The sequence below is a fragment of the Cibotium barometz genome, chromosome 32, assembly GCF_041138505.1.
Source record: "Cibotium barometz isolate CiBa-2024 chromosome 32, ASM4113850v1, whole genome shotgun sequence".
NCBI lineage: Eukaryota > Viridiplantae > Streptophyta > Polypodiopsida > Cyatheales > Cibotiaceae > Cibotium > Cibotium barometz.
In genome coordinates, this window is record NC_141077.1 from 5,555,934 (window position 1) to 5,581,832 (window position 25,899).

Below are 25,899 nucleotides of genomic sequence, written 5' to 3' on the forward strand. Positions count from 1 at the left end.
AGTAGATAAGGCAGTGCACTTCTGCATCCTGGATATCCATGACACAGCACCTCCTGTGAATGTAAACACATAACCGGTAGTAGACTTCCGGTTATCTGGATGACCGGCATAATCCGAATCCGTGTAACCATGCACTAATGCATCCTGTTTGCCAAAGCAAATGCACATATCCTGTGTGCCCTTCAGGTATCTCATGACACCTTTCACTGCTTCCCAATGCTTCTTGCCAGGGTTGGCCATGTATCTAGAAACCACTCCCACTGCAAATGCAATGTCCGGCCTAGTAGCAACCATGGCATACATGAGACTGCCACAAGCTGAAGCATACGGAACCTTGGCCATATCAGCCCTGTCTCTATCCAACTGTGGGCTGTCCATAGCACTGAGTTTCACATATGGAGGCAAAGGAGTACTAGTCTTCTTCCCCCCGTCCATATTGAACCTCTGTAAGACTTTGCCAATGTATTCCTTCTGAGACAAATACAACACATGCTGATTTCTGTCCCGAAGTATCCGCATACCCAAAATGTGATTTGCATCACCCAAATCCTTCATATCAAAGGTTTCATGCAGCCTCTGCTTCAAGGTATCCATTTCCTTACAAGATTTCCCGGCAATCAACATATCATCAACATACAAGATGAGGATCAATAGACTGCCATCCAAAGCTTTCTTGGTGTACAAGCAGTGATCTATGTCACTTCTCCTGAATTTCTGGGATTTCATGAATGTATCAAATTTATGATACCATTCCCTTGGTGCCTGTTTGAGCCCATAAAGACTCTTTTTCAGCTTGCATACAAGCTTCTCCTTTCCACTCACTGCATAACCCTCTAGCTGTTGCATATATATCTCCTCATGGAGATCACCGTGAAGAAAAGCAGTCTTCACATCCATCTGAATCAAGTCCAGATCATCATGTGCAACCAAAGCTAACACAGCTCTAAGTGTGGTCATTTTGACCACTGGAGAGAAGATCTCATCAAAGTCCACACCATATTCCTGCTTGAAACCCTTAGCCACTAACCTGGCTTTGTATCTTGGCTTTGCATCAGGTGAAACTTTGAGCCTGTAAACCCACTTGCATGGCAAAACCTTCTTGCCTGCAGGCAAATGCACCAACTTCCAAGTTCCATTTTTATGCAGAGAATCCATCTCTGACTTCATGGCACGCTCCCATAGAGCCTTGTCTGCCCTCTGTAAAGCCTCCTTATAACATGAGGGCTCCCCACAGTCAGTAAGCATCAAATAGTCAACCCCTGGAACAAACCTGTCAGAGGCTCTGGAGGGTCTTGTGGACCTCCGTACCCAATGACCATCATTTGCAGGTTGCTGTCCAGCCTGCATATCACCCATTGGTGGCTCCTGTTCCATGCCATAAGGCTGAAATATCATGCCCGGTATTTCCTCTAACTGTGGTATATCCATAGGGATATCTTCTGCCATCTCTGGCTGTCCATTTGGACCATTTTCAGCACCATTTAAGGGCTGGTTTTCCTGCTGTAATGGCTGATTTACAGCCCTTTGTTGTTGTCCATGATGTCCATCATCATCAAAGATGACTCTGCCAGGCTCCTGTTGCCTTGCAGGCTCCTTATACATGCATGTTTCATCAAAAATGACATCATTGCTGCGTATGATCTTTCTATTCACGGGATCCCAAAGTCTATAGCCCATTTCACCTCTGTCACCATATCCTAGGAATATGCATTTGTGAGACTTAGGATCAAGTTTGGTGCGCATTTCCCTGCGTATGTGCACGTACGCAACGCAACCAAACACTCTCAAGTGCTTGTATGACGGAGGCTTCCCTGTCCATACTTCCTCTGGCACTTTCCCACCAAGCCTCGTGTTAGGTGACCTGTTTATAAGGTGAACGGCTGTCATAACAGCTTCAGCCCAAAAACCATGAGGAATGCAGCATGTGACAACATAGAACGGACCTTCTTCTGAATGGTCCTGTTCATCCTCTCTGCTGTCCCGTTTTGTGGAGGATCATAAGGAGTAGAGAGCTCCCTCTTGATGCCTTTAGCATCACAAAAGTCCTGAAACTGTTTGGACATATACTCTCCACCATTGTCGGAACACAAAGCCTTCAGTGTTTTGCCAGTTTGATTCTCAACAAGAGCAACAAACTTCTCAAACACTGAGAATGTATCACTCTTCAAACGAAGAGGATAGACCCACACCTTGCGTGTGGCATCATCAATAAAAGACACAAAGTATTTTGCCCCTCCCAAAGAAAGCTGAGGCATCTCACATACATCTGTATACACAAGCTCTAACTGAGCATCTTTTTGTCCAAGAGCTTTCTTGTGGGGGCACTGCAGTTGCCTGCCATATATACAATGCTCACAAAACTGAAAACTTGAAAACTTTAGAGAAGGCAAGTAACCCAAACGAGACAATTGCTCCATTCCCTTGACACTCATGTGTCCCAACCGGCTATGCCACATAGAAATTTCCGGCAGCTCGGTTGCATTTACATTAGCATGGTGACAAACACCTGCATGCATAAAGTAAAGAGTGTCCACCTTAGAGCCTCTGGCAACAACCAGTGATCCCTTACTAATTTTCCACTTTCCACTACCAAATGTGGTAACATAATCAGCATCATCAAGCTGTCCAGTAGAAAGCAGGTTCTTCTTGATCTCAGGCACATGCCTGACATCATGGAGCATAAGCTGTGAGCCATCTGAAAACACAAGCCTCACATCACCTCTGCCAAGAATCTTGCATGCATGGTTATCACCCAAATAAACCACTCCTTCATTGCCAGCAGTATACCTGACAAACAAGTCTCTGCAACCTGTGACATGAAAGGAGGCACCTGAATCAATGATCCATGAGTGCATACCATGACCACTTGTAAGAAGTGAATGGGCATCAAGTGAAGACGTAAATAGGACCTCATCCTCACTGCCACCTGCATGTGACACATTGATTTCTTCAATCTTGACTCCACTTTTGCCCTTTGGCTTTACATCTTTGGCTTCATCTTTCTCTTTGTCTTTGCCTTTTCCCTTTTCCTTTTGATCATTTTTCCATTTGTAGCATTGCTTTTTAATGTGTCCCTTCTTGCCACAATAATGGCATTCCAAATCCTTTTTGGAGCGAGACTTGCTCCTTCCCCTTTCTTGGCTTTTCCCCCTTTGCTGGGATCTCCCACGTGCATTCATTGCATTGGACTTTCCAACAGAGTTGTTTTTCCTGTTCATCTCTTCTTGAAGAAGAGCACCCTCAACATCTGCATATGACAGCATAGCATGCAAATTGCTAGTGGCTGTCCTGAATGTATCCCAACTCTCTGGCAAAGTGCATAACAGAAAAGTGGCTTTGAACTCATCGTCCATTGCCAACTTTTGATTTATAACTTGGCTGACAATACCATTAAACTCATTGAGATGGGCTGTCATAGATGCCCCTTCCTTCATCTGAAGACCTATGAGTTTCTTCAACCAATACACTTTGCTTGAGGCACTTTGCTGGGCATACAAGTCCTGCAATCTCTGCCACATTCCCCAAGCTGTCCTCTCTTCACGAATGCTGAAAAGTAATGAGTCTGACACAGACAACATGATAGTAGATCTTGCCAGCTCATCCATATCTTCCCACTCTTCAGCAGTAAGAGAAGCGGGCATTACACCCCTTTCTTTGATAGGCTTGTGATGCTTCTTCTGGAGCAATACATTATAGCACTGGGTTTGCCAAATATCATAGTTATGCGAGCCTTCAAGCTTCTTGATATGAAGCAATGAAGAGCTCTCACCTGTGGTTGCCATAGCAAAATGCAACCTGTCAATGCCTGACTCCCTGCAAAATGTGCAAACACTGCACCAAAAGCACACAAAGTGCTCACAGTTGTTCTCCCAAGCTTTATCTCCCACTGCGGAAGCACAAATGCAACTCTACTCCCACTTTATGTGATGAAATCACCAAAATCTGGTTGCTGCAGATTTTGGACAGCACCTTAAATGTGCTCTGTTGCCCTTCCAAAGTACTGTACAGCAGTACTAAGTGCTCACCAATGATGTACCAAACCTGTACCGGCAAGTACAGCAGCTGAAATTGAACCTTTTCCTCACTCAAATCAGTGTACAGCCATGCTAATATTTTATATTTTAACCTTTTGTTTTATAAGGTTATATGTTCACACTCACTTAAAAGTGGGCACCCACTTAGGGGCCAAGGTGGGGAGCCACACTTGACTTATGTGTATGTGGGGGTGGGTGCATGGTCACCTACCCATCCCATCATGAAACTGGCCGCCCACATGCAAACGTGGGGAGCCAGCCAAATCACTATGGTATTACTCCACTTCAACCTTACAAAAAGAAGCCATCACCTCTAACGTGAAAAAGAATCAGGCGACCATCTCTTGCGCACGTAATCCCAGGCGACTGCTGAACTAGTTGAATTGGCTGCGCATGCTCACCCGGGCGACTGCTGAACTGGTTGCGCATACTCTCCCAGGCGGCTATTGAACTGCTGTGCATGCTTTCCCAGGCGGCTACTGAACAGGCTGCCCTATCCTCTGCACTACAGGCGGCACAGGCTGCAGCCAGGCGCCTCCCCATCCTCCCAGGCGGCTGTGCTCTCAGCAGGAGTCTGCGCCTGTTTACCAGCCTGCTGCCCACTCTTGCAAACGGCTGTGTGCCACCCTCCAGCAAGCGCTGCGCCCCATCATCAGGTGGTTGCGCCAGTCCTCCAGTAGGCTACCCACTGCACAGTAGGCGGATGTGCAGGCTGCAGCCAAGTGTCTGTGTACAGCAGCCAGGCGCCCCTTTCCTCTCACAGGCGGCTGTGCTCTCAGTAGGTGGCTACGCCTGTCCAAAGCTAGCGACTGCACAAGCCTCTCCTTCCATACAGGCTGTTGTATCCTTCACTAGGCGGCTGCATCACTAGGCGGCTGTAGCAAGACAAGCTACGCCTCCTCCTCACAAGAAGGCAGGCTGTGTCCTACACAGCAGGTGGTTATACCTCCTTTCCATAGGCGGTGTTTTCTTTCTTCAAGTGGCTACATCTTGGTGTCCCACTCAAGTAGCTACACACAAATATCTCGGGTATTGGTCTTCCATCTGCAACCTACAAGTGAATTTTCATATTTAAGTAAAGTACTTTGTGATAAATCTGATAAGGGTCTCTCTCCACGGCAACACCCGTTCGGTGCCGGGTAGTCCAAGCTCTTGGAGAAGCACGGTCCAAAGGTGCTGAGATCGGGAGAGCCAGGCGTTAGTACGAGAGCGCCTGTTTGTGCATGGTCTTGGAACACCAGTGGAGCACTCTCCCCGCGGAGTCCAGTGAAAGCACAGGACCGTAGAGATTGAACCACGCAAGTGGTCGTTCTACTTCGAACGTCGACTTCGAGCCTTTTGTTTGGTACTGTATTCATTTGTACATGGACATCATCTGGTTCTTTGAACCCATGGAGCATTGTATTTGTTAAATACTCCCAATAAATATATCATATATTGAGGGGGGGTCGGCCCGTTCCGGTCCCAGTGCTGGTGTCCATCTATCTCATTTCATTTCATTTCATTTCAATTTCAAGTTGTTATTAAGTTGTCCATTTCAAATTGTGGTATTAAGTTGTGCTATTACGCGTGTGGGTGTCCAACAGAGTCTGTTCCCACTTGACGGGATCGGTTTCAGAGTGGCAGAGAGAGAGAGAGAAATGAAATGAAATGAAATGTTATATTAACGTCTTCAAAAGGCCATAATGACCTATGAGACCAAAAAGTTACATCATGGTGGATCTGATACAATGTCTGGATAAAAAACCAGAAAATGAAAAAGAAAAATAAAGATGATACTACTGGCACCTAGAAAATGAAACTGTGGGACGGGGGGGTACACTATGGAGGTGCCTCCATCTCATAATATGTGCCGCATCGGACGCTAGCGGATCTCCTCAATATCCTCTGTGGTCAGCACCCTGACTGGGTGTCTCGCATGTCTCGCAAGAATAATCCGAATCCGCCACTGCAACCTCCATCTATGCTGGGATGCCCTCCTCCGTAGTCGTGGGCGTCTGGACCACCCAAGCTCAATCGCACGATCAATCAGTGTACCGCTGGTGTGGGCGGTATCCATGTCCTGCTGCTGCTGCTGTGGTCCATCTGGCGCAGTGATGGCTGGACTAAAGAAGTCTGTAATGTGCCTCTGAGTCTGGCTCTCTGTGCGCCTAAGCAGGCTATCTCTATATCTCCGCAGCTCAAGCAAGAACAATCCCAAACACCTCTGGTCCTAGTACCCCATGACTCTGGAAAGTGGTCCAAAACCCTCTCTGAATAAACAGTGGAAACGACCACGTATCTCATAGTCTGCAGTACAATGGCATATATAATGCAGCTCTGTCTCTGGCTCCCCATGGCATACTCGGCATATCTGGCCTCAGGTGGTATACCTCTATATCGGCCAATCTCAATCTCAAGCTAGTGTGAGGATGTGCGAATCTGACCAATAGCACATCGTACTGCATGAGACAAGTGTACATCCATGTAACTGGGCCTGATCACAAAACCATTTGCTATGAGCTGAAGAAAATGCTCTCTATAGAAAGCCATCTTCGTGCCCAGCTCCTCAGTCGGCTGTATCCATGTCCTCCTAATGTCCAGCTGAACTAAATCCTGACGGATGAGTCTGGTAATCTCTGTCCGTGTGAGAGTGAGAGAGGGTGCCTCTAGAGAATACTGGAAGGGAGGCAATCTGTCCATGCTAAAACCATGTGCCTGGAACCAAGATGTCATCTGTCCATACCAACAAGCCGTGTCTCCCTGTAAAGCTAACTGTCGAGAGGACTCAAGGGCGAGGCGTGCATATCTGTCTCGGGGGAGATCCCACAAGCCATGTATGTAGGAGATTGATCTCGTAAGAGCCTCAATCACCAGAGGGGCAGCTCCCAGCTCTGCTCGAATAATCTCATGAGGTACCATGGCCTTGGCTCTAATAATCCTAGCAATCATAGATACCAAAGGCCTCTCCATACCTCTCCACCCGCCTGCGCTGTGATGGCCCACTGAAGGTCCCCATATCTGCACTCCATAAAGCATAGCTGATGTCACTAGAGTGTCAAAAAGCCAAAGTTTCATTCGAGGTTCCTGAAATTGAACCTACGAACACATCCTCTCCAAACCACCCAGGGCTGCATGTGCTCTAGTCAATCTAGTCTCTCCTCCAAACCACCCAGAGGGAGAGAGAGAGCTTGCTGCTTAAGCTCAAGAGTAGGGAGAGGGAGTGAGAGAGAGTGGGAGAGAGAGAGAGGAGAGCTCAAGCCTTATAGGCGGCTCTAGAGTACAAGCATGGTGCGGGTCATAGCAGGCCACAGTGCCAACGGCAAAAAATGGGTGCAGCCACCAACGGGAGAAAACGGGCAGAAGCAACGGCCATAAACAGCAGAAAAAACAGCGAAAAAAGCGAAAAAACTAGCGAAAAAAAATGGTGAAAAAAAAACACGTCCTGGGCATCCCGTTCCAGACCTGCCCCGACAAGGTATCGTCATTCCACCGTTCCCGGGACGCCGTCCCCGGGTGACAGTGATTCCCAGAACGTCCCGCCCGTCCTTGATCCGTGTCAGAGCGCCACTGTGTTTCGGGACGGTGTTTCCACGTCCCGACCCTCCGTCCCCTCCGTCCCCTGTGACTATGGTGGGATGTAGGCGGCCAGGGCACGACCTTCCAACAATCCCCCGACCCCATCGCAAATTCACAGGAGTATTCTTTGATGATATCTTGGTTTTCTCCAAGAACGAGCAGGAACACAGAACTCATTTGGTCACAGTGTTTGAAGAGTTGCGGAAGCATAAACTTTTCATTAATGCCAAGAAAAGTGTGTTCTTCCTTTCAGAGATTCATTATCTGGGTCATATTGTATCCAAAGAAGGAGTAACAATGGATCCTACAAAGATAGAGATCATTCGGAATCGGCCCGAATTGCAAAACGTACATCAAGTACGTAGTTTTCTAGGATTATGTTCGTACTATAGGTGTTTCATCAAGCATCTTGCTATGATAGCCACCCCTCTACATGATCTCACAAAGAAGAAAACCACTTTCAAATGGACTTCAAAAGAGCAGGATGCGTTCTTGCAGCTCAAGCATGCCAACGAGGGTTATCTTATGAAGGATAATTGCCTATGTGTGGTGAAGGATTTGCGTCCAAAGGTTATGGAGGAATGTCACGCTCCACCTTATGCTGGTCATAGAGGTATTATGCCCACTACACGCATGATTCGGAGATATTTCTTTTGGCCAAGCATGCGTAAAGACATTGAGGCTTATGTGCGTGCATGTATTACTTGCCAAAAGGTGAAATTTGATAGGCAAAAACCTCCAGGTTTGCTTCAGTCATTGCCTATTCCCTCGCAACCTTGGGAAAGTATTACCATGGATTTTATTATGGACTTGCCTAGATCCCAGCATGGGAATGATGCTATTTGGACCATTGTGGACAGGTTTAGCAAGCAAGCTCATTTCTTGCCCGTCAAGAAAACCATTAAAACTGATCATATGGTAAAGCTTTTTCTTGCTAATATTTTCAAGCATCATGGTATGCCTAAATCCATTGTTGGGGATAGAGATCCCAGGACTACAAGCCTCTTTTGGAGGGCTTTATTTGATAATATGGGTACTAAACTTGAGTTTTCATCAGCTTATCATCCCCAAACGGATGGCCAAAGTGAAGCTGCAAATTCAGCTGTGTTGGATTTGTTGAAATGTTATGTGGCAGAACAAAAGACTGCATGGGAGAAGTATCTTCCACTTGTTGAGTTTGCCTACAACAATACAATCCATGCCTCCACGGGAAAGGCTCCGTTTGAGATTATTTATGGCAGAGTGGTATTGCCACCCATCCTTCGTACAAAGGATGAGATTTTTGCAGCTAATGAATATGTTCGTGATTTGGATGTAGGCCTTTGGTCAGGTGCGGACAGCCATTGCAAGGTCACAAGATAAGCATAAAATGGCTGCTGACAAGCATAGAAGGGACATGCAAGTCAAAGAAGGTGATTGGGTTTTGTTGAAATTTGAGAAGGCTAGGCTTCGAAAGAGGCCAGGACGAGAAGGATCATATCCTAAGCTTTCTCCTCGCTATTATGGACCCTTCAAGGTGATTCAGAAGATCAATGAAGTGTCCTACAGGCTTGCTTTACCTTGTCACTGGAAGATTCACAATGCTTTTCATGTGAGTCTATTTCAGAAATATGTGGCGCCAGATCCTAACGAGCCTGTCACAGAAGATCCGCCCGAGATTGATGAGCTTGAGGAGATCCTCCAGCCAGAACAGATTGTTTTTCACAAGGAGCGAAAGCTACCTGCAACAAGGAAGCTTTCCAGGAGATACCTTGTGAAGTTTAAAAATTATTTGCCTAGTTTTTACTCCCCTTCCAACCTTTAAAAAAAGAAGCACCACGACCATCCTTCAACACACATGATCATGCGCCTCCTCCCTTCAGGTTGCACCACCTTCACCTCTATCCTGTATACTGACGGCTGCCATCTTCAAGCGACTGTGCGCTTCACACACATCAGAACTGCTACAGGCTACCACCTCCATACAGCTACGCTGCTCCCTTGCAGGTGTCTCCCTCTGTCCAACAGGCTGCATTGAATCACCAGCAGGCTACCTTCCCTTCGCCAGGCAACCTAGAAGGCGGCTGTGTGTTTTCTTTTTCATACGGACAGTACAGACTGCTGTTCTTTCAGCAGGCGGCTACCATCTTCAGCAAGCTGCGCTGAGCATGCGGCTGCCACCTCCAGAAGGTTGTGCTGCTATCTTCACAGGTGGCTGGTACCATCACTAGTAGACGGCGTTGTCCCTTCCAGGCGCCTGTGTGCTCTCCTGTGCCAGTTTTCCAGCAGGTTGCCCTATCCACTGTAGGCGCCTACACCGCCTCCATCTCCTCTTTGCAATCAGGGTGTTCATCTGCAGCCAGGCGACTATATAGTGGTTACTCTTCCACGCCTCTTTAGGCTGAGCCACCTTCTCCTATACATCTGGTGGCTGTGTTTCTACGGCGAGGTGTTACCTCTCCTAAGGCGGCTGCTCCATCTCCTTTTTGCAAGAGGTTGCACTTATTTTCCATTGGCGGCTACAAGAGGATTTTACACTTCCTAGGTGGCTACACCTTCTACACAAATACCTCGGGTATTGGACTTCCATCTGCCATCTTCAAGTAAGTGAATTTTCAGATTTAAGTAAAGTATTTTGTGATAAATCTGATAAGGGACTCTCTCCACGGCAACACCCATTCGGTGCCGGGTAGTCCAAGCTCTTGGAGAACCACGGTCCAAAGGTGCTGAGATCGGGAGAGCCAGGCATTAGTACGAGAGCGCCTGTTTGTGCGTGGTTTTGGAACACCAGTGGGGCGCTCTCTGCGGAGTCCAGTGAAAGCACAGGACCGTAGAGACTCGACCACGCTAGTGGTCGTTCTACTTCGAATATCTACTTCGAGCCTTTTGTTTGGTACTGTATTCATTTGTACATGGACATCATCTGGTTCTTGGAACCCATGGAGCATTGTATTTGTTAAATACTCCCAATAATATATCATATATTGAGGGGGGGGGTCGGCCCATTCTAGCCCCAGTGCTGGTGTCCATTTATCTCATTCCATTTCATTTCAATTTCAAGTTGTTATTAAGTTGTCCATTTCAAATTGTGATATTAAGTTGTGCTATTACGCGCGTGGGTGTCCTACGGAGTCTACTCCCACTTGATGGGATCGGTTTCATGTGGTGTATGCAAAAAATGGGGTATCCGGAGTCCCCGCCCTTTCTGCTAGATCACACCAAGGCCACTCCCCCATGTCCCACTGGAGGTGCGTGATGGGTTGGCTCTCCCAATCCATAAACACCAAAGTGTCTCCCTGACCACCTTGGCCCGGTGGTGGGTCAATGTGCCACTCATGTGCATGGAATCTAATCACCCTCACCCTCTGTAACGTGCATTCCTTGAAGTTCTCCAAGGGGGGCTCTGCTCTCACTAATCTACCATGAGGTCCAATTGAAAAGGTGGGCAAGGTGGAGAATATCATGCTTGGTGAATACTCTCAACCACTGTGTGGGGATAGGGTAGGGATCAGGGTCAGCCTCTTCGGAGGAATGGCAGAGTCGATGTTGAGGCTAATTTTGTCCCTGCCCCAAATCTAAGTCAGGCCCCTCTCCTATGCCATTGGGGGCAGGTGTCTGAATGTGAGCCAATCTGCAACAAGGGACCTAGCAAGGTCCGTGCTCAAAGCTCCCCAGGATATGTGTGGGCGAGCCCCTAACATGTAACCACTAGGTAGATGGATCAAGGGGTTCCATTTCAAGGACGGAGACGCTCCTCGGAGGCTATTGGAAAAGACTGTCGAAGGGCTAGCTTGAGAGCTCGTAATAAACCAGCTGCAAATCTATCCTCAAAAGTTGGGCTAAAGCCATGAGCCCACATCTCCATGAAGATCCATCTAGTGCTCTGCGGCCAAGGGCCGCCCAGACTCGATGTATAGATTGAAATCCTAGCCAGGAGGAAGTCCTTCCTGGAAGAAGGCCTCTAACAATCAGCTTGCCCAGAAGGGCACAACTCTGAATGGCGGAGTCGATGACGCCCAAGTCCCCCTCTATGGCACGGTTGTATGATCACTCTCGAGGCCACCTTGTCTTGACCAGACCTCTCGTCACTACTAGCCCACAAAAAGTTGCGGATCAACAGCTGAGCCTAACCAATGCAGGCCCGTAAGAAGGCCCAGCAAGAAGTGTTATACCACATGGTGGCAAAGGAAATCCTCGTTGAACTCCAATACAGTAGCTTCTTCTAAATGCTCAAAAGAAGAGGAGCTAAGTGTTGCTCCGAGGAGATATCGATGTCCACTTGGCATTCAAGATAACAGATTGGAGTGCCCCTCGGGATCCACTAGAAAGCGTCAACTAGACCCCAAGTCCGGGTGGGCAAAGAGCTGACCCAATATCCACACGACTTGTGCCAATTGATCTGCACTCCAGATGCACAACGTAAGTGTTAGAATTGTGCATCTCAGTGTTATGAGGTTTACCCTATTTATTGGGTATTTTATCTATTTTTCTCCTATTTTAGGAAGTCTTGAGTAGTTGGTTGTTGGATTATATCATCTCCAGAGGGTCTACATCATCTATTTCATGCTTGTATTGGCCATATTGGATGCTCGGGCTCGTCTTATCATCATCAATTGCATGACTCCATCCATACAGGCACACTTTGTCTCCTCCCAGAGTAATGCTCATCAGATGTGGACAGAGATCCAGAGGAGGTATGGGAGAGTTTCGACAATGAAGATTGCCAAATTGGAATTAGATCTGGAGAAGCTTACCATCATTGAGTCAGATAACCTGATTGAGAAGATTGAAGAGTTTTCTCGTATCAAGCTACAACTTGAGGAGTACGCGAGCACCATCAACAATCCCATCCATAAACTTCTTGGTAAGTTACCTGCTTCCTTTGATTCCTTCAGGGATAATATTTATTTCCGTGATCCTCTCCCCCCTTTTGAGGAAGTCGTGAGTTATCTCCACGACAAGTGCATGCTTCGCAGAAAAGGCAAGACGGAGTCTGCTTTTGTTGCCTCTGACAAGGGCAAAGGCAAAGGCAGAAAAGGGAACTCCAACAACAACAACAACCACAAAAACTAAGGCAAAGGAAAGGGTAAACAAGATTCTAAAGAATCCAAGGACAAAAGCAATGAATGTGATTATTGTGGCAGGACAGGTCATACTGAGGCTAGTTGCTTGCTCGTCGTGATGATTCTCGAGCAGCAAAAGCCAAGTATAAAGCCCAGGATGCTTCTAAAGCATCTGACAAGGATAACACCAAAGATAAAGGCAAATTTTCAGAGGAGGGATCTGCCAAAGTTGCATACATGGCAGTCTCACAGATTGTTCCACTTCTTCAAAGGATTCATTGCTTTGAAGAGGTTAGTGTCACACCTGAAGCGGTGGAATGGGTTGGTGATAGTGGTGCTTCTGCTCACATGACCAGTCAGGCCCATATCTTGGAGGACTACCAGACTATCTCTTCTTCAATTCGTATCGGCGACAACTCTTCACTTTCTGTCACCGGTGTTGGTAATGTTTCTTTGGGTTCCTCTGCCACCTTACATGATGTTTTGCATGTACCACGAATTTCCAAAAATCTGTTTTCAGTATACAAAGTTTCTCAGAAGGGACTTGGTGTGTATTTTGATGATGAGGTCATCAACCTCCGGATCCCAGAAGCGGTACCCTTTGGATCTTAGACTGTAACCTGTGAAGACCCTCTTTGACTTCGGGACGAGTGTGGTCCTTTTCTTATCTGGGACATGCATCTTCACCTATTGCATCTTCCGACTTTCTGGATGATCCATTCCCGGCAGATGCTAGTGATCTTTTACCTCTTCCACGTCCAGCTCCTCCTCCTCCCCCTATTGCAACCCCGGTGCCAGCTGCTTCTTTACAGTCACCCATTCCCGTTGCATTAGCTTCTGCAGCTCCCAGTCCCTCTACGAGTCCTATTTTGACTCCGGGATTACCCTCACCAGTGTTGCTTACCTCATCACCACTTCCAGCAACATCGGATGAGTCCTCTACTGTAGCTCGATCTTCTTCTTGACGCTTTGAGAGGAAGGTTGGCCTACCTCGGTGGGTTCAGCAACTCTTTAGAGATTCTAGTCTCACTGATGCACAACTCCATAACCAGATCTCTACCACCACCCCTGGCCCTCGCCGTTCATCTCGGGCTTCCACATCTCATCACACAGTGAATTATGCTCTCATGAGTTCTCTCCAGGAGATTGATGAGCCTGAGAGTCCAGAGGAGGCTCTTTCACACCCGCAGTGGCAGCAAGCCATGGAAGCAGAGATGGCCTCTATTGAGAGGAATAACACTTGGTCTTCGGTACCACGGCCTTTACATCGTCATGTTATTGGTTTGAAATGGATTTTCAAAGTCAAGTTTCATGCAGATGTTACTTTGGACAAGTACAAAGCCCGCCTTGTTGCACGAGGATATGCTCAAAAGGCAGGTGAAGACTTTGATGAGACATTTGCTCCTACAGCCAGGTATACCGCCATCAGGATTGTTTTGGCTCTGGCTGTACACTTCAGATGGCCCGTGTTCCAGATTGTTGTCAAATCCTCTTTTCTGAATGGAGATTTAGAGGAGGAAGTTTATGTTGAGAAGCCTCTTGGTTTTGTGATTCAGGGACAGGACACCCATGTTTATCTTCTGCAGAAGGCTCTTTATGGTCTCAAACAGGCACCTCGTGCCTGGTATCAAAAGATTGATGCCTTCTTGTTATCTCTTGCCTTTGAGAGGGCATATGCTGACAGCAATCTTTATGTGCTTCTTTCTGATGGAGATATTTGTGTCATTGTTTTGTATGTTGATGACCTCATTCTTTCTGGTTTAGATACTGGGTTGGTCACAGGTTCAATCCAAGCTTTCAGAGACATTTGAGATGATTGATCTTGGCCTTCTACATTATTTTCTTGGGGTGGAGGTTTGGTAGAAAGATGACTGTATCTTCATTTCTCAGCAAAAGTATGTGAGGAAGCTACTCACACTTTATGGGTTGTCAGATTGTACACCTCTCTCTTGTCCCATGGATCCCATTGCCAAGTTATCCAAGGAGAACGATACACCCTTGGTGTGTGGATTCCACAGCGTACCGGCAGATTGTTGGCTCATTGCTTTACCTTGCCAACACCCGTCCAGACATCTCCTACGCTATGAGTGTCCTCAGCCAGTTCTCATCAGCCACTCGAAGGTTTCATTGGCAGGCAGCTTTGAGAGTTCTTCGTTATCTTCGAGGTACTTCAGATTATGGCATCACCTACTCTTGTGGTGCTGATTTGGTTGGCTTCACAGATTCTGATTGGGCAGGGTGTATTGATACTCGGAGGTCTACATCTGGATATTGCTTCATGCTTGGTTCTAGATTGGTTTCTTGGAAGTCTCAAAAGCAGAGGACTGTTTCTGCTTCTTCCACCGAGGCTGAGTATAAATCCTACCTTCTCTCCTCTATTGAGGCACTTTGGATTCATCAGATTCCGGAGCATTTGTGTTGTGCCGACACTTCCCTGTTTACTATTTTCTCAGATTCTCAGAGTGCTATTACTTTAGCACAGAATCCTATGATACGGGGACGATCCAAGCATATTGAAGTGCATTATCATTTTGTATGCGACTGGATCGAGTTGGGCCTTCTTCGACTGGCCTACAGTTCTACGAAGGACAATGTGGCTGATCTCTTCACCAAACCACTTCCTAGAGCTACTATGGAGGTGTTACTTCAGCGTGCTGGTATTGGACCGCCCCTCTGGCGTTGAAGAGCAAGTGTTGGATTATATCATCTCCAAAGGGTCTACATCATCTTTTTCATGCTTGTATTGGCCATTTATGAGGCCTTGCATTGGCATATCTTAGCAAAGATTATTCAGCATTTTTCTACCATTTTTTGGTATTTTATGTAGCATTTTATGCTACAGTTGGCCGACCAGCATCCTGAGGTAGTATATAAGGGCTGGCTCCCTTTCCCTCAGTTCATCTCATTTTTTCAGCATTCAATTGAGGTCATTAGCAGCTGCTACTGCTTCTCATCATTGTATAGCATCTACGGGCTTCCCTCGTGCTCAGATTTCAGCAACAATAAACATCAGTTTCTAGCATTTACAGGTCTTGTACCTGGGCCTACATCTGTGTTCTATATTTGCTTCACTTTCTTTCATCGATCAGCCTCCTTACTTCACTATAAAAGGGGCCTCTCATATTCATTTGTAATCATCCAATCCCTGCACATTGTTCAACTCTCTTGCTGGTTATTGACATTGTAAAGTTGTTTGCTATTATAAAAGGTGATCTTGTCCACAAGCTCTCTCTACTCTCTCTCTCTCTTGTTCAATTTATGCTTCTTCCTATGCATTCTCCAACAAGAAGATCCCTATTGCCTCTGCAAATCTCTGAAGTTTCCCCGTGTCACCTAATAAGTATATTGCTCCTCAGGAAGTGCCGTCAATGCCTCCGCCAGCTACGAAGAGAGTCAGTAGGAAAGTCCGGAGAGTGGGGGAAACAATCTCTCTTGTATGCCGCCAGACCCTCTCTCAGGCATGCATCACCTATGAGGATATGGGGGCACCTGTGAGAAGGGATTTGAAGAAGTGTGTGGCTATGGCTCTCACATGGGGGGTGGTTTCGAAATGATACATCCATCTTGGCCTTGCAACCTGCTGATACCATCTCTCCGCCTGTGGGAGCCTGCAATCTCAAAGAAATCCCCAGTGACCCTATCTCCCACCTGCATCCAAAAGGAAGCTATGGCATGGTATCTGTACTCTACCCTCCGCTCCTCTATGGATCTGAGCTTAGTACGGGCAGCAGCCAACTGACCCTCAATCTACGGGCCATTTGGGGAGCTCTCCTGAAGTCGCTGAAGAGAAGCAAGGCCTCAACGGACGCTCCTCTCTTGCTCACGGAATCGAGCCAATTTACTATGTGTTGCCTCCTTCAGTTAACTGCTAATCTCACCTAGGCCTACATCCAAGGTGCCTACAAGGTGATCTTGAGAGAAAATCCAGGCCCTCCCAAAGCTGCTCTATCTTGCTGCATATCTCTGAGTCATGAATGAGGTTGTCAAGTATCCGAGTGCTCAAGTGTTTGTCCTGCCTCAAGGGATCCTTCAGAGATAGAATAACCAGTGCGTGATCGGAGAAAGTAGTGCTTGCCAGAATACCAATCATGCCTCCACACAGAATCTATCAAGTCTAGATAGATTGGGGCCGGTGCTCCTCCTGTCACACCTCGAGAAGCACAGACTCCCGGGGTTGTGTCCAAACTCTAGTAAATGCCAAGGTTCCTGCCCCCTAAGAGCCTAGATCAGCTCCTGAGCAGAGTACTCTGTGCGAGAAATTGTAGCCATGCCTTCTCCGAGTCTATCCGCCCAAGAATGAATACATCTCATGGCAACCAATTACATCCAGCAGTGAGTTTGTTAACGGTAGTGGACAAGGATCTATGACTGTGGCCAAATGAGAGAGAGAGAGAGAGAGAGAGAGAGAGTAGCTCCACACGTGCATTTAATTTTCTATAATTTCACACACCCTCAACTTGCCACTCTTCTGGGGAACAATAACAATTGGAGACACCCAATTAGCTCTATCAATCGGATAAATGAAACCTACTTTGAACAATTTATCAATTTCTTCTTTTACTTGTTGGGCATAATTCGGACTCATCCGAATTATGCCAGTACCTTCATATTTGTATAACTCCAAGCAAACACATCTTTGTATCCTGACAGCAGTTCTTGCAATTGTCTCTATTCCTTTGTAAGTTTAGCACTTAAGTTCATTCGGACAATTCGTCGTCATGCATTTTCACTGTAACGCGCGGAAGCTCTGGGTAGTCTTCTTTCAGCCCTAAACACTCTTGAAGACCTTCTGATGCAGAAACGCACCTTGATGCAAAAACGCAGGTAGAGAGAGAGAGAGAGAGAGAGTGAGAAGTGCTGGAATTTCAGTATATACTATGTACAAAAAAGGTACAAATCTGTACAGCACTTGGCTGCCCTCTTGAAAAGGTGATAAACCCTAATTCTGGCCCCCTACGGGACCTCTAAGTGACCCACACCCCTAGTGGGTGGAATGAATCAAACAAAGAGCCCTTGATGCCTTTTATAGCTCTCTTGGACAAGTGAGGAGCTGGCCGACTGCTGGTCGGCCAGTTTTAGTTCATTAAATCCTTTTTAATCCACTTAAATCCACTTAAATCCACTTAAATCCACTTAAATCCACTTAAATCCAGCCGACTGGTCCTGTTTTCTGGCGCCTGCTGCTGCCCTCTTCTGCTGGCTCAGCCGACCACTCCAGTGTGCTGCCGACAGCCATCTGGTACTGCTGATGTCAGCCCTCCTGCAGCCGACAGCCTTCTTGATCAAATCTGGGCTCCAAGTCCTGCTCCATGTTCACTTCAGATGAGTCCTGAAGCTCCTACTTTCTGGTTCTACTGGTTCATAATCTTTATCTGCTTGCCTCTTCTGGATCTAGCCCTAGAAATGTCCATGGCATCTGTGATGCACATGACATCCCCCTCTGCTAAACTTGATGACGGGAATCCAACCTGCTCTTGGATGACTGTCATCATCCTAATCCTGTTCCGAAGTCCCTCTGTCATCATCCATCCCTGGCAAACCTTTTTCTCTGAAAATCCGATCTGTTCTCCAAACCACTCTGTCTCTGATGAAGATCTATGCATCTGGTCTTCCTCTAGTCCACAATCCATTCCTGCCCTGGCTCTGAACACCGTCTTGGTCTTCGTTCCTGGAACTGAGTCTGGCACTCTCACATCACCCTTGGAGGATCAACCTCCCTTGGGACCGTTCCCTTAGAACCCATCTGGCTCACGGAACTGACATCCCCATCTGGCACTGTGGAACACCACCAACAAACCTCCTGGGAGTTCTTCCCGATCTGTGTTCTTGTCTTGGGCTTCGAATCCGTGTACTTTCCTGTACCTTGGACCTGTACACCATCATATGGGACTGAATCAGCGTTTAGCGTAGCTGAGCCTGATGCTCTGATACCAATGTAACGCGCGGAAGCTCTGGGTAGTCTTCTTTCAGCCCTAAACACTCTTGAAGACCTTCTGATGCAGAAACGCACCTTGATGCAAAAACGCAGGTAGAGAGAGAGAGAGAGAGAGAGTGAGAAGTGCTGGAATTTCAGTATATACTATGTACAAAAAAGGTACAAATCTGTACAGCACTTGGCTGCCCTCTTGAAAAGGTGATAAACCCTAATTCTGGCCCCCTACGGGACCTCTAAGTGACCCACACCCCTAGTGGGTGGAATGAATCAAACAAAGAGCCCTTGATGCCTTTTATAGCTCTCTTGGACAAGTGAGGAGCTGGCCGACTGCTGGTCGGCCAGTTTTAGTTCATTAAATCCTTTTTAATCCACTTAAATCCACTTAAATCCAGCCGACTGGTCCTGTTTTCTGGCGCCTGCTGCTGCCCTCTTCTGCTGGCTCAGCCGACCACTCCAGTGTGCTGCCGACAGCCATCTGGTACTGCTGATGTCAGCCCTCCTGCAGCCGACAGCCTTCTTGATCAAATCTGGGCTCCAAGTCCTGCTCCATGTTCACTTCAGATGAGTCCTGAAGCTCCTACTTTCTGGTTCTACTGGTTCATAATCTTTATCTGCTTGCCTCTTCTGGATCTAGCCCTAGAAATGTCCATGGCATCTGTGATGCACATGACATTCACAAAAATGCTTGAGAGGGGTGATAATCGAAGGCACCGGAATGTCATAGTGCTGCTCGAGAACCGGATGTTTCCATTGTTTTCTGTTATCCACAAAATCTTCAGCAAGTGCGTCATAAACAAACTACTCTTTAGGAGAAAGAGCCACATCTGAATTGACCAATTTATCTGTACATAGCCGCTTAGTTCTGTGTTCTACTTAATGACGAGAGTAAACTTCACTGCTGGAGTCAGCCATGAAGAAATGCAAACACACAGACACTCTTACACAAACACAGACGAAGATAAGGCAAGGGGATGATTCAAAAGTAGCAGACGGGAAAAGAACAGCTGCAAAAGAGAAAAAAGCAGGAGACAACTGAAGGTACAGTAGAAGCAGGCCAGGTCGAAACTATCCACACAAAACACAACAGGAAGAGGCAGGAGCCTATGAGCTCAGCACGCACGTGAACACACACACACACACACACAAGGAAGAGGCAGGAGCCTATGAGCTCAGTGCGCACGCGAACACACACACACACACAAAACTACACGAGCGCAAGGTAGACAGGAAGAAGACTACATGTACACACACATATATATGTTTATAAATATATGTGTGTGTATGTAACGTACATGTACACACTCATATCAATGTACACGTGCACACACACATGTATAACGGATATATTTACATGAGGCAAACTTCTAAGCTCTAAGGTATGGGTCACAAGCTTCCAAACATGCCTCTTCACATAAATAAAAATTTTGGAAGCTTGCCACGCTAGGCTGCAATCTTATCAAGCCAAATAAGCGTTTTTCTATTTGCGTTTTTCTATTTTTTTCTTCTATGAGGTGGCATTGCTTCCTGCACCGCCACTCATGACAAATTCAACCTAAATAAACCTAAATAAAGTGGTACCCAAACTCTCTCTCTCTCTCTCTCTCTCTCTCTCTCTCTCTCTATATATATATATATATATATATATGATAGGTACTCAACCCAGCGACATACGGCCACCCAAGCTTGCCAATGGAGCGTTCCTTGGAGCGGAGGACATAGTTGCATGATACGAAAATGAAATGATGCTCATTTAAACTAGGAACGGAAACAATTAGAAAAGGGAAAGTCTTCAACATCAAATAGAAATATACATGAAATATTTAGTCTTCAACATTATTTAGTATATACATGAAATATAAAATTGTAAAATTAAATAGAAACAAAGCTAAAAATTGAAACATAACAAAACGTGGAGACGTTAAAAAAAGTAGTAGAGAACAAATCGTAAAAAGGAAAACTTGTGGGTAGAAATCTAGAGAGGATGGGGAACGAAACTTGAGAGAATGTGGGCGTTTTGCATTTTTGGCTAGCAAATATATGACCTATGCTTGAGACCTTCTTCTATACATGAGAAGTTATCAAAGGTCAAGCACGTTCCTTTCAAAGAGCTAGACGCCCTTGACCTTCAAGATCTAGGTCCTCCTCTGGTCAGCTCCTGACTGAGGATATATTCAACGCCATATAGCGGCACCGCTCAAGGCAGTGAGCACTGCCTCCAAGAATTAGGTCATCCTCTCGTCAGCTCCAGATCCGGCATATACTCAACACCATAGAGCGGCACCGCCTCCGAGGATTGCCTCCATGTGTATTATAATAGGATGACACCTCGTAAGTCTCAATGGTTTCATTAGCCTCACTATTCATTGCACATGTAGGGCTTGTGTAGTACATGGGCTTTTTTTGGGGCTTTTTTTTTTTCCATGTTTATGAATCTTCAGTCGTCACTATGTGACATAACGGACGGAAGCTTTCATGCCATTAATCACAGCCCTTAAGCACCTTGTAGAAACATTAACACAAAATGCATGAGAGAAGAGAGAGAGAGAGAGAGAGAGAAATGAAATGAAATGAAAATGAAAAAGAAGAGAGAGAGAGAGGGAGGTTTTCCAATATAATGTATTATGTACATAGAAAAAGGTTACATTAATGCTTGGCCATAGGCCTTCCCAAAAGGGCTACTAACTACTCCGAAAGGGAGAAAGATGAGAAATGAGCTAACATGCTATGTCCTTCTATATGATGTTGATATGTTGGCCGGCGAGCTTCAACTGTTGGGTGGCGGCCAGCTGATTGTCCTTTGTCATAAAATATGTAGCATACAATGCTAACTTTTGCACCTAAATTACTCATAAATGCTGTCGACTCTCACACAATGCTGCCGACTGATATTCTATTGTTATCAGCATGGTATATGTGTGCTGAACTGCTGCCGACCTGATGCATGCTGATGAAGATGCCCCGAATGCACCTAATACTATTGTCTAATGAGGGATATGATCAAGGATTATTAGACATGGCATTACCTTGTGCACGTGACACACAAGGAACATACGTCAACACTTTTTTTTCTCATAGACCCGCTGGGTATTTAGTAGAGGTCAATAAAATCTCTCTCTCTCTCTCTCTCTCTCTCTCTCTCTCTCCCCACCCAATAGGGAGGCACTGCCATAGGAGGTGGACATCTCAGCACCCGCCATGGACATTTGAGCTCTCCGTGTCTCTTATTATAATATACACATAGAGAGGACCTACACAGCCCCGTTTTTTTCTTATTTGTGTTTTAAAATCCAGTCTACACATGGATCATATATTACATCTTTTGGTCTCATAGGCCCTTTAGGTCTTTAGTAGGCATTAATAAAATCTTTCTTTCTTCCTTTCTCTGTCCTTTTCTTGCTTTGGGATTGGGCACAGTCCCTTGCCTTTGCCCTCCGAGATCCAAAGCCATGCTCTCCTCATCTTCAGTCCAGGGATATACTCCAACGCCTTTGATCGGCACATTCCCATGTAGAGAACATTACCTCCATGTATACTGTAGTAGAGAAAACACATGATAAGCTCCAATGGTTTCACTAGACTCCCATCTGAAGAAGAAAAAGAAGAAGAAGAAGAAGAAAACATTCTTGATGAAGAAGAACTTTGACGATGCCACTTTGATTGTTTTGAGGCTGATCGGCCTCTTTCCTTCTTCGTGCTATTCTTCTTGGTAGCCTCCATATTTGAGAGTTGCTAACGAATCAATTGATTTTCCTTCCGAAGGCTTTCTATTGCTTTCAAAGAGTGCTCTCCTTTCCCACATGGTTTTCATAGGTAGCTTGAGTCTCCATGTGGATGGGTATGATCATGAAAACAAGCAAATGCAAAGAGTTTAGTTTACACATAGGACATACGTAACACCTTTTAGCCTCATAGACTCATTGGGTCTTTAGTAGATGTTGATAAAGTCTCTCTCTCTCTCATCCTTAATAGGGCTTTATGTGAGGGGTTTTATCCTCATGGACAACTAATACCATCATCCCAACCCTCTTTTAACTAATAGAAGGATCAATACCATCATCCAACCCGTAAAGTCAAAGTCCTTGGATCTTAATTACTAGACTATCATGATTGGTCATCGTTTGGGCGCAGTCTTGGAGGTTGAGATTAGCTCTTTGGCAGAGAGAGAGAGAGAGAGAGAGAGAGAGAGAGAGAAGACCACAGATTAAGCAGGATTTACTAGAAAATACTCAATACTCAGATCACAATTTCACCTCAAAGGCTATTCTTGAGGAGACGAGAGCACAAAAGCAGCGAGTATATAGTTGCTTTGTGGATTTTCAAAAGGCCTTTGATTCAGTATCAAGATCATGGCTTTTGGGTTGCCTGCAGGAGCTCCACTTTCAGATTACAGATTGGGGGAAGAAACATGGTTAGCTCAGGCAGTGGTGGTGCCTTTCTCCCTCTTAGACTTGGAAGGGGGCTAGAGAGACATTTTAATACACTTCATACCTTTTGTTATGTGAGATACCTTTTGTTATGTGAGATACCACATGTTGAATCTTGGTAAAATCAAAATCTTGCTTTTAAATACTTCACATCACAGGGTCATTCTTATACTGGGGTGAAGCAATTGAGCTGGTCACTTCATATGTATATCTTGGGATTACCTTTTGTTATGTACCTAGCACTAACCCTTGGGGTTAGGGACTGATCCAGCAAGGTTAGGGGAGCCCTAGGATTAGGGAACAAGCGGATTCAGGTGGTAGGGTTCAGATTTAATAAATCCGAGGTTATTGGCTATTTATGATTGGATTGTTATGTATAGCAGCAATAAGCTAGTGTAAGATCCCTCCAAGATCATCCCTAATACAAAGGGATCCCGTAACATTATTGATTTAGTCCCTAAGCCCAAGGGTTAATGCTAGGTACATAACACCTTAATTGGTCCTATTATTGGAGTACCAAGAGCAGGCTCTTTGACACTTTGGTACCCTTTGAGTATAGCTTGGAGGCTCCTCTTTTGATTTTCTCATAGCAAGAGGTCCCTGACTTGACTTGAGCTTCCTACAAAACATTTGTTCTATAGACATAACACTTCAGAGTTACAAAGGGCAGCTTTGTTGAGAACCCATAAATCTTTATAGGCACTTGTCTCATGTGGTGAGGATTGCCATTGTCCGGTTGAGGATATCCTCCCATTCCTGTATCTGGATAGAGGCAGGGAGAGAAGAGGACATCCAGATTTGGTCTCACTGTCTACTATCATCAATAGTGAATTTGAAGAATTTAGACCAGTGCCCAGGCATGTAGGGAAAAATATCTAGCGTCCACATGCAATATTATGGACATCTAGCAAAGTATGTGTCTATAGTTGTACCATAATATTGCATGAGTGATTTACAAAGGCTAAGGTGCATCTAAGTGTATACTTGTGCATGTGTGTATACAGAAGATGTTTCTGTATCTAATAATATTCCTAGATTCGCATGCAAAGGAGAAATATTTTCTATAATGCATGTAAACGAAATATGTTTTCTTATAAAATTAATTTTTTTTTGTTATACCAGGGTATATGATTGAGTTTGACGCGCCTCAAAAGCTAATGGAGAGGAGATCTACATTGTTTGCAAGTCTAGTAGCAGAATATTGGGCCCAGTCAAGTCATAAATCTCGAGAAAATCTTGCGCAATATATAGCTTCAATCTAACACTTGAGCTCCAAGGAAAGGGGCCTATTTCACAGTAGAGTTTGAAAAGTATGCACATTGATTGATTTGAATTTTGGACTTTGGATTTTCCAGCAACAAGGTCTAGACACTCGAAATAAAAAATGAAAATTTGTTTCCTTATTGAATGTCAAGGGCAAAGATAATAGAAAAGCGATTGTCCAAGTGAGAGCGAGGCGAGGCTATGAAACACACCAAGTTACTTCACGCGTGAGAACAAGGACTCTTATCTAATTGTTGATCCTGCGCATGATCCATGTCAACCAACCATTGTGATGGCTCAGCTGAAGGTTTTTTTTTTTTTTTAGATTTGGAAATAATATTTTGTCTACAAGAAGACGGTCAGATTAAAAGAAAAAGATTTCAACAAAATAAACTACACAACTCAATTTACAATCTTAGCTTGATGACTTCCCTGGTTTAGACATAACCAACGTCTTTCTAATATTTTGCAGAGAAGATCGAGAACATGAGTATAATATCTTCATTTCATAGACTTCTAGAATTATCAATGTTGCAAGTATCATATTCATGGCCGTGGGATTCAACTTACTTCTCATCTTATCTGATACATCTACATAAGCAAGGCATCCAGACATTAAGTGTATTAAATTTAGTTTTTTAGCATTAAATTTTTGTTAAAGTGTCGTACATGAAATGTTGTAGTGGGCATCTCTTGTTCACGATATAAACTATAGTTTTCTATTTTTTTCCGTACACACCCAGGGCCCACTCAAGTGGGTGGAGCCGATTTCTCCTTCCAACAATAAGCCAATTATCATGGTCGGGCAAGGGCCACGTACCATCGGGCAAGAGCCACGAATTAGGCATCCCCCATGACCACGGCGATGAGTCGAGCGCTGGACCAGCAGAGAGGTCTCATATGGATCCTGCTATCTCGGGTGATCCACCACCCGAGGAGGAGTCACTCGAGTGTTCAAGGGGCAAGAGCCCGAGCAACCAAACACATCAAGCGAGCATAGGTGTCCCTTTATAACATGAGAGAGCCTAGTGGGACTTGAACTCATAACCTAGAGGTTACAAGTCACAAGCTTGACCACTACACTGTAGTTTTCTATTGCTTCAGCCCAAAATTAATAAGGCATCTCTTTCTCTTTCATCAATGCGCACGCAACTTCTATGATATGTATGTTTTTTTCTTTCTATAATTCCATTTTGTTGTGGTTCTTTCTATAATTCCATTTTGTTGTGGGGTGTACTTACATGTTAGCTTTCTCTTTATCTCATGTTCTTTCAAATAGTCATTGAAATCATTGGAGAAATATTCTTCTCCACTATATGACCTTAGACATTTTATGTGCATGTCGTCTTTGCCTTTCTTTGCCATAGCTTTGAAGCTTTGAAAATGAGTAATAGCTTCACTCTTCTCTTTTATAAAATACAACCACATCAATAAAAGCTACATAAAAATGGCATCCTTTGAATAATGTCATCTTTGTTGGTTTCCAAACATCAAAATGCACATCTGAAAGTCTTTGACTCACATTGGGCTTCTAACAAAGGTTTTTAAATTTTTTACTTTTGAAGGCAAAGTGTAGTCTCTAGGAAAATCATTTTATAAGTTGAGTCAATAATATACATAAACCCTAGTTTGGGAGCATTTTA

The 25,899-nt window shown here is 45.2% G+C and overlaps 1 protein-coding gene and 1 long non-coding RNA gene across 5 annotated transcripts in view; both read left to right on the plus strand.

The window, feature by feature from the left end:
* LOC147619761 (ABC transporter C family member 8-like) overlaps window positions 1–24,396 on the plus strand; it is a 128,573-nt gene extending 104,177 nt beyond the window's left edge. For all 4 annotated transcript variants that reach the window (XR_015270075.1, XR_015270076.1, XM_086825591.1 and 1 more), the window contains one exon: window positions 24,116–24,396. Coding sequence is in view for 2 of the 4 variants with exons in the window: in XM_086825591.1 (XP_086681717.1) it covers window positions 24,116–24,255 (140 nt within the window). In the remaining 2 variants the exon portion in view is untranslated. The remainder of the gene's footprint in view (window positions 1–24,115) is intronic.
* A 29-nt stretch (window positions 24,397–24,425) lies between these two features.
* Window positions 24,426–24,801, plus strand: LOC147619762 (uncharacterized). The gene is made up of 2 exons (XR_015270077.1): window positions 24,426–24,563; window positions 24,729–24,801. It is a non-coding gene; the product is annotated as an uncharacterized LOC147619762 (long non-coding RNA).
* Window positions 24,802–25,899: the final 1,098 nt, after the last annotated feature.